Source organism: Arachis stenosperma, chromosome 5, assembly GCF_014773155.1.
Source record: "Arachis stenosperma cultivar V10309 chromosome 5, arast.V10309.gnm1.PFL2, whole genome shotgun sequence".
NCBI classification, from domain to species: domain Eukaryota; kingdom Viridiplantae; phylum Streptophyta; class Magnoliopsida; order Fabales; family Fabaceae; genus Arachis; species Arachis stenosperma.
Genome location: NC_080381.1, coordinates 661,093 through 669,977, shown reverse-complemented (window position 1 = coordinate 669,977; position 8,885 = coordinate 661,093). Strand labels below are relative to the sequence as shown.

General features: G+C 30.7%; 2 protein-coding genes across 2 annotated transcripts; one reads left to right on the top strand and one right to left on the bottom strand.

The window, feature by feature from the left end:
* The first annotated feature begins 820 nt into the window (after window positions 1-820).
* On the top strand, window positions 821-5,748 carry LOC130979449 (uncharacterized). The gene is made up of 14 exons (XM_057902896.1): window positions 821-981; window positions 1,129-1,179; window positions 1,452-1,568; window positions 1,889-2,008; window positions 2,087-2,222; window positions 2,637-2,813; window positions 3,139-3,285; window positions 3,371-3,477; window positions 3,571-3,664; window positions 4,187-4,328; window positions 4,431-4,590; window positions 4,824-4,940; window positions 5,022-5,148; window positions 5,488-5,748. The coding sequence occupies exons 1-14, from the start codon at window positions 821-823 to the stop codon at window positions 5,746-5,748; spliced, it is 1,917 nt and encodes a 638-aa protein (XP_057758879.1).
* LOC130982300 (probable mannitol dehydrogenase) lies at window positions 5,031-7,725 on the bottom strand. Its single transcript, XM_057906259.1, has 5 exons — window positions 7,559-7,725; window positions 7,368-7,481; window positions 6,619-7,138; window positions 6,142-6,295; window positions 5,031-6,062 (listed from the first exon to the last, which is right to left on the bottom strand). Exons 1-5 carry the CDS (start codon window positions 7,654-7,656, stop codon window positions 5,857-5,859), a joined length of 1,092 nt encoding a protein of 363 aa, XP_057762242.1. The 5' UTR covers window positions 7,657-7,725; the 3' UTR covers window positions 5,031-5,856.
* Window positions 7,726-8,885: the final 1,160 nt, after the last annotated feature.

Below are 8,885 nucleotides of genomic sequence, written 5' to 3'. Positions count from 1 at the left end.
TTGAAAAATACTTTTAAATCCCTTATCTTCACAAAATTTGGACGGATCAGTCCCTGACGGAGGCATTTAGACGGATCAGTCCCTGATGGAGATATTTGGATGGAGGGACTGATCTGTCCAAATTTTGTGAAAGTCAAAGACTTAAAAGTATTTTTCAATGGTTAGGAACAAAAATGTCCGCAGGACAAAAGGTCAGGGACCTATTTATTCTTTTCTCTTTTATTTATTCGTAAAATATTATTTAACATTACTTTTATGGTGTTGGCAAGTATGTATGAAGTAGATCAAAACTTCAAATAAATTTTATGGTTTAAATTTACAAGTTTACTAGATGTTTAATGCAATGCCAAAAACTTCTTTTTTTTTTCTTGTTAATTTATGTAGGATTGATTTCTCAAAATCAAAAGATATTTTGAAAAAAAAAATCATATTAAAATGACAACAGAATTCTTGTAACTATTTTTTTTCCTTATTTTCACTATTTCCTTTTTATATGCATGGCTTCTACTCGCTGAAGAACATCACCGGTTATTCTGAATACTGAAAATCCTGATCGGGTAATAAAAAAGTTCTAAATTTGATTTTCTTATTAAGTATTGTATTTAAGCTTAAGAAATTTTGTTACATTTATCGCATAAAAGATGATATCAATTAATTTATTATTTTATTATTTTTATAAAGAAACTTCTTAACTACGTCATAATGTGAAAATTTTTTGGCCGTATCATTTACTATATTTCGCTCTTTTTTTTTCTTTTTATATTTTATCAGAACTAATGGTTAAAATATTTATAAAAATTTACTACATAGAATAAAAAAAATGTCTTACACTCATCACAGAATTGACTTGGAGTTTCAGGTGATCCTTCAAAACGGTATCGTTTCCATCACTTTGGCAAAGCCTGAGGGCTATATTCTTGGAATATCATATAATGGAATTGACAACATACTTGAAGCTCGAAATGAAAAAAAGGATAGAGGGTACCTATTTCTTCAATCTTAAATAAATAAACTTTGCTTAGCTTATATATTGATCTAATATGCTTTATAATGTCATGAAATTAAATTTGGATTAACATATATAAATCATGTTTGAATTGATAGTGACCTGGACCTTCATATTTGTAGGTACGTGGACTTTGTCACAAATGAACAAGGAGAATCTGACGGCGAACCAAAGTACACGCATATTTCAGCGTCCTCTTAATTATTTCATTCATGTCTTCGTATCATTAATATAATAAGCTATTTTTAAAAAGCGTTCAACATTTTAAAAAATATTATAATTAAATATTTTATATAGAAAATGTAAATTTGTATGCATTAAAAATAGCATGAGAATTAGGATTTAACATTAAAAATTAATTTATTCTTTTAATCCTATTAATTCACATTATTCATGTATTATTCAAAAATATTGTTGGTTACTTATATTTTTATATGTACTGCAGAACCAAGACAACAGATTTTAAAGTCATAGCACAGGACCAGAATATGGTGGAAGTTTCATTTACAAGAACATGGTCACCTTCAGGAGATGGTGGTGTCCCCTTCAATATAGACATAAGGTGAATCGTACCTAGCATGTTTACACGTGTATTTAATTACGTAATATCGCAATAGTACAAATAATTATTTTTTGGTGAAAATTCAAGTGCAGCCAACTTCATGAGAGCCGTTAGATAAAAATTTAGTCAAATCAATTAAATCATCTAATGACTTTTAATTATCAACTTCACGTGAAATCGACCGCATCTGAGTTTCCACTTTTTTTATGTTGATTGCATATGTAAAACATTTTACGTCATCAGTATGAAAACTTTGATTTGAGTTGCACTAAATACTACTAATAATATTATGCAGAAGATTAAGTTAATTGAATTTGCAGGTATATATTGAGAAGAGGGGATTCTGGGTTTTATCCATATGTAATATTGGAACGGCTAGAGGGATTTCCAGCTGTGGAAATTGATCAAATTAGGATTGTTTTCAAGCTGGCCCGTGACAGGTGATCTCATCTTAATGTGCTAAATTAAATAATTTGTACTTAGCAGAGGAAAATAATACCAACACATGATGATATCAGGTTCCGCTATATGGCTATATCAAACACAAGGCAGAGGATGATGCCATCTATGGCAGATAGAGAAAATGGTAAAACCCTAGATTATCCTGAAGCCGTTCTCTTAACCAAGCCATTACAACGAAATTTTCTTACAGAGGTATCAATGTATTTTTTTATTTTTAATATTAAATTCACAATGATATTTTTTTAGATTATGAATTGTAAGTATGTTAATTTTAAATATGATCTGTTTAATTTAGAGTGGTCTGATTTTTAGAAAATACAAAAAATATATTTTTTAAAAAATAAAAAATTTAAAATACAGAAATCAAACCTTTTAACTTTAATTCATCTCAAAATTTTTAAAAAAATTCAAAAATAAAAACATTACAACGGTAAAAATTCAGATGAAATTAACTTTACATGAAGTTGATAGTTATGAGTCATTAGATAATTTAATTGATTTGGCTAAATTTTTATCTCAACTATCAATTTTACGTAATTGTACCTGAATTTTTTTTTTTTCGGTGAACGGTTATTATTAATTTATATGGTGTGATTTTGGGGTCAGGTGGATGACAAGTACCAATACTCAATTGAGAATGAAGACAACAAGGTTAACGGTTGGACAAGCCCATATTCTGAGCCACGTGTCGGTTTCTGGATCTTAACACCCAGCAATGAGTTCCGCAATTGTGGGCCTATCAAGCAAGATCTCACCTCTCATGTTGGCCCAATTTCCCTCTCGGTAAGAACTTTTATTTTTTCAAAAAAAAAAATGATTGAATAGATTAATTTTTGGTCAATATCAGCTAATCTTTTAAAATTATTTTTCATTATATTTTAAATCCTAAATACTACATCATAAGTTTTAAAATTTAAGCCATTCTCTAAAATTCTGAATCCTTCTAAAAAAAATAAAAACTAAAAGAATTTTAAATAAAAATTATTTAATATTGACTAATTAAAAAAATTAATTTCTTGTACTTTGTTTTTTTTAATATTAATAAAAAAAAAGAGTTTTCAAACTATGATTAATCAAATAACAAAGTTGATATTTTCAACATGTGTAGATGTTTGTGAGCAACCACTATGCTGGAAGGGAGGTAAATATGAAATTTGAGGAAGGGGAACTTTATAAGAAGGTTTTTGGCCCTGTTTTTATCTACCTCAACTCTGGCCCAAGTAATCAAAATTTGTGGTTAGATGCCGTACAAAAGGTACTTATATTTTAAATTATCTTTCAAAATTCGTTATATCGTATATAGTAATAATTCTTAATCATTCTTTTTCACAATCATGTAGCAATCCAATGAAGCCAAAAGCTGGCCATATAATTTCCCTCTATCAATCGATTTCATTCCAGCCAATAAACGTGGAACAATATCAGGAAGGTTGCAAGTCCAAGATAGGTATGCAAAAATCACCTTTTTTATTTATTTTTATTTATTTTTTAAGTTCTGGAAAATTTAACATTATGTGATTAATGTACTTGCTTTTGATAGGTTCATGAAAGGACAGAGCCTTCAAAATGCTAACAGTGCGTACGTTGGTTTAGGTTTACCTGGAGATCCTGGATCATGGCAGAAAGAAAGCAAGGTCTACATTTATGTTATTAATAAAAGCAATAAGAATAATGTTACATATTCTAGCTACAACTCTTAAGGTAGTGTTTGTTTTCAGGTACTAAGACAGAGACTGAGAGACTGAGATTCAGTATCGTGTTTGTTAGTTCAGAGACTGGTACTAAAATTTCTCTCTCTGTCTCCAAAATTTTAGTATTTCAATACCTCCAAAAAGTAGGGACACAGGGGACTGAAATTTTTAGAGATGGAAACTGAAACTTTAATAATATTTTATACCTAAAATACTTTCATTTCAATTAATTAATTCTAATTTTACTTTTTATGCAAATTAAATTAGAGTTTAATTCTTGTTTCAATTCTTGTCTCCCATTTTGCACCAAACAGAATACTGAAATTTGTTTCAATCCCTGTCTCTTAGTCTCTGTTTCTCAGTCTCAATCTTTCTGTCTCTGTCTCTCCACCAAACGCTACCTAAAGAGCTTTAGTACCTAAAGAGCTTTAGTGCTTATTAGAAATAATTCGAATGCATTTATAGGGTTATCAATTTTGGACTCGAGCCGACAAGAATGGTAATTTTGTAATCAACAATATTGTACCCGGTGATTACAATTTGTATGCATGGGTTCCTGGTTTTATTGGAGACTACAAATACAACAAGACAATAACCATCACACCAGGTACAATATCTTCAAAAAACACTTAATAATTTCTATTGCACATAATTAACTTGTTATGGAAGAAACGTTTCACATGCATATATATATGGACTGTGCATGTAGGATGCTCCACCAACTTGAATACACTTGTGTATAATCCTCCAAGAAATGGTCCAACACTTTGGGAGATTGGAATTCCTGATCGCTTAGCTGCTGAATTTTTTGTGCCAGACGCTAACCCTAAGCTCATCAACAACTTATACAGGAATCACACCATTGACAAGTATTTTTTTTCTATCGGCTTAAGTTTTATAATATGTCAGAACTTTTATTTTTAACTAAAAGATTTAAAATTCAATGTTTATTAATTCTAAAAAAAATTATTAACAAAATTTATAAAAATCCAAAAGAAGCTATTGCGTGAAGAGACGTGTTAAAAATATAATTATTATTATTATTACATATTTGTTTTCCATTTACTTAGACAAATTAAATTTGTTTCCACAACTCTAACAGATTTAGGCAATATGGATTGTGGGAACGTTACGCCGAATTACATCCACATAATGATCTTGTATTCGTTGTTGGTGCTAATGACTATCGCAAGGATTGGTACTTTGCTCATGTTACAAGGTAAGTTCTGTTAACAGTGTTATATATTGGAGTTATATATGTTAAGTTTTAACTCTAAATTGTGCTGTGTTATGTATGTAGGAAAATAGGAGAGAAGAAATACAGACCATGCACATGGCAAATTGTATTTGACCTTCCAAATGTCACATCCAGAGGAATATACACACTACAACTGGCTTTGGCATCCTCAACTGAAGCTGAATTGCAGGTTCAGTATTTTCATTCTAGCATACACAACTTAATAGAGCACAATAGTATCGTTTGATTCATGTAACCGACCCTACTTAATGGGACAAGGTTTTGTTGTTGTTGTATGCTTAATTAGATAACATAGTTTAGGAAGAGTTTCAAGTGTATTGAAATACCGGTGTTTCAATTATTTTAACTGTTGATCTAAATTATAAAAAATATATATAATATATATTAATTGAAATCAACAGCTAAAATAATTAGAATATCGGTGTTCTCAGTACACTTATTTTTCCTATAGTTTACAAGTGCTTAGATAACAAGCAAAATATTTTGTATGCAATGGATTTTATTTCAGGTTTGGTTCAATGACCCTAAAAATGCAAATCCTGCACACTTCACAACAGGACAAGTAGGAGAAGACAATGCCATAGCAAGGCATGGCATCCATGGATTGTATAGGCTCTATAGCATAGCTGTAAGTGGGAAGCATTTGGTGAAAGGAAAGAACATCATCTATTTTAAGCAATCTAAGGCTTTAACTGCTTTTGAAGGAGTCATGTATGATTATATCCGCTTAGAAGGTCCTCCACCTTCATCCCCTGGATTTGATCACTAACTTGTAGTAGTAGTGAAAAGAAGTGCATAGTAGATACAATATCAGCCACGTATTTAGAATAAAATATATATTAAATACACAAAACACAAAGATATGACAGTAAATGCTTCAAGTGGAAGGTTTTAGAGTGTTTCCAATGTCGATGACAAAACGATATTTGACATCAGCTTTGAGTAGACGCTCCAATGCTGTGTTAATATAATCAATAGGAATAACCTCAATCTCCGGTTTCACGTTATGTTTAGCAGCAAAATCAATCATCTCTTGTGTCTCTTTCATCCCTCCGATGGTACTACCGGCAACTGTCTTTCTTCCTGCATCCCAAAATAATCATCACTTAATTAAGGCCACACCATAATATGTTGATTTAACTTGTAAATTAATTATGTATACCCATAATTAAAGGAAATACTGGCAGCTCTAGAGGCTTCTCCGGCGCACCAACCATTACAAGCTTCCCGTGACACTTCAATAAACTAATTAGAGGCAATAAAGGATGGAAGGCAGAAACTGTGTCAATAATACCATCAAAACTGCCCGTTGCAGCCTGCAAAATTAACACAAACTTTAAATATTTATTCAATAAACTATCCAAATATATTCAAAGAATAAATTACTATTTGTACCTATGAAAGATACAGACGATAAATGTACCTATATAAGAATAAATCGAGAATTGTAAATATGGAAAATGACCTCCGTGTGCCAAGAGTACCCTAACAGATTAATTACGTAACCAACATCTTGGCATACGGACAACGTCATCTTCCGTAGTTACAATTGTCGTTTTATTCTTATATAGGTACATTTGTCGGCGTCCGTATCTTTTATGGATATAAATAATAATTTATTTTATATTCAAACATTCACCTGCATCTGATCATGGTCACGACTTATAAGGAAGTGATCAGCTCCTAAAAGTTGAATTGCCTCGTCCTTTTTCTCAGGGGAGGTGCTGATGACCGTTACCTTAACCCCAAAAGCTTTGGCAAACTTAACAGCCATGTGACCTAACCCACCAAGACCAACCACACCCACATGGAGTCCAGGCTTGTCAAGCCCATAATATCTAAGAGGGCTATACACTGTGATCCCGGCACAAAGGAGAGGAGCAGCAGCATCAAGAGGAAAGCCTTGAGGAATTCGAACCACAAAGTTTTCATCAGCAACCATTAAGTCAGAATAGCCCCCATAGGTGATGGTGCCATCAGTGTCTTTGACACCATATGTGAGAATCATTTGTGGACAATAGTTCTCTAGAGCATCATTACAGTTTCTGCATGTGTTTTTGCGGCAAGAACCAACCATGCATCCAACACCAACTTTGTCCCCAACTTTGAACTTGTTTACCTTGCTTCCCACCTCTGTCACTATGCCTATAATCTCATGACTGCATGTTTTAAAGAAGAACACATTCAAAATATGCAAAACTTTAAAGTGAAAACTCAGGTAAAGTCGACTTTACGTAAAGTTGATATCTGAGAGTCGTTAGATGAAAATTTAGTCAAATCAGTCAAATCATCTAACAAGGCTTAAGTATCAACTTCACGTGAAGTTAACTGCACCTGAATTTTCACCAAACTTTAAATACAGAACTAAAATGAAGGATTATTTATTACCCAGGAACTAATGGATATAAGGAAAAGCCCCATTCATTTTTCAGCATGTGTATGTCAGAGTGGCATACCCCACAATACAAAACTTTGAATGCCACGTCATTCTCTCTCGTTTCCCTGCAAAAATTTGACAAACCAATTCTTGATGAAGTTGCAAGAAATCAACTAAAAAACTTGATATGAGTGAAGCAAACCTTCTAGAGAAATTAAAAGGTGAGAGAACACCAGAAGTATCCCTAGCTGCCCAACCAAAGGCCTTTCTAGGATGCTCAAATTCAGCTTGTGTTGCCATTATTATAGTATGATTAGTATCTGATCTCTAATATACTTGAAACTAATCAGGATCCAATTGCAAAACACCTCCTTAATATCTATCCTTTTATAATCATTATTTGTGTGGTAGTATGTAGTACTCTTTATTACGTCTTTACTAACGTATGTACTTTTATATATTTACTATTTTGAGAAAATAAGGTTATATAGTCAATAAATATTATTATTTTTTGTCAATAATAATATATAATTATATTTATAAAAATTTTATATATAAAAAAATATATAATTTATTTTTATATTTTTTAAAATTTGTATACATAAACAATATAGTTTATATTTAAATTTTTTAAAATTTATATATATAAATTAATAAAATTTATTTATCAAAAGATAATTTAATATTTATATACTAGTTAAATGACGGTGACGAAAAAAATAAAAATTATTGGCCAAAAGTTTTTCTTTTGACAAATATACATATATTCCACACATATTTTAAATTATGAGATCAGACATCTTTTGATGTTCTTGTATACAGCAAAAAGGTTCTTTTGATAACATATGGAAAGATTAAACTCAAAATCTACAACTATCTAAGATCACAATTTTTTTAGACAATTAATTTACAATATTGTAGTAGATGAATAAAGACTAAGTAAGAGGAGGAGAAAGAGAAAAACGGAAGAATATTAACTGGTTGTTAACCAAATGCAAAATCAAAACAAAAAATATCTTATAAAGTCACGTTAACATTGTCATCAAAGATAAAAAAGCATTATATTACACCTTATCTAACAACCATGTAAACAAGAACATAAGAAAAGTCTGTCTATGGTGTAAGATATCTACACCAACTCCATATAATAATTATAATGATAATGATAGAATTTAGAATTCAAAATTTATCGTACATGATATTGACAACAATAATAACATTTTCCGCTATAGGAAAAACTTGCATTACTTAACTAGGTTTTAGAGTCAACGATATGTGTTATTTATACGCATTGTCCCTAGGCCCTAGACTTATTATACATTTGAAATGAAACTTTAAATTGTAAGTTGTAGAATAATTATATATCAATTAACAGAAAAATTGAAGCAGCCTATCAAAAGTATTTTTTTTAATGATGTTTTAACGTCATAGAACTATAGCCTCTCGTTTAATTTTAAATTAATATTGACCGTTGAGAATAATAAACTTTGAACAACTTGCTTAATTAAAAACTCATATGAAAAGGATAA

What these genes read in the sequence shown, in the direction of transcription:
- LOC130982300 (XM_057906259.1), bottom strand. Translation starts at nt 7,656, where the DNA reads ATGGCAACACAAGCTGAATTTGAGCATCCTAGAAAGGCCTTTGGTTGG. An exon ending in TTATATCCATTAGTTCCTGG is followed by an intron (nt 7,139 to 7,367) that starts GTAATAAATAAT and finishes TAAAACATGCAG; the next exon opens with TCATGAGATTATAGGCATAG. An exon ending in GTGACCATGATCAGATGCAG is followed by an intron (nt 6,296 to 6,618) that starts GTGAATGTTTGA and finishes TTAATTTTGCAG; the next exon opens with GCTGCAACGGGCAGTTTTGA.
- LOC130979449 (XM_057902896.1), top strand. Translation starts at nt 821, where the DNA reads ATGTCTTACACTCATCACAGAATTGACTTGGAGTTTCAGGTGATCCTT. An exon ending in TTCAAGCTGGCCCGTGACAG is followed by an intron (nt 2,009 to 2,086) that starts GTGATCTCATCT and finishes TGATGATATCAG; the next exon opens with GTTCCGCTATATGGCTATAT. An exon ending in AGGAATCACACCATTGACAA is followed by an intron (nt 4,591 to 4,823) that starts GTATTTTTTTTC and finishes CAACTCTAACAG; the next exon opens with ATTTAGGCAATATGGATTGT.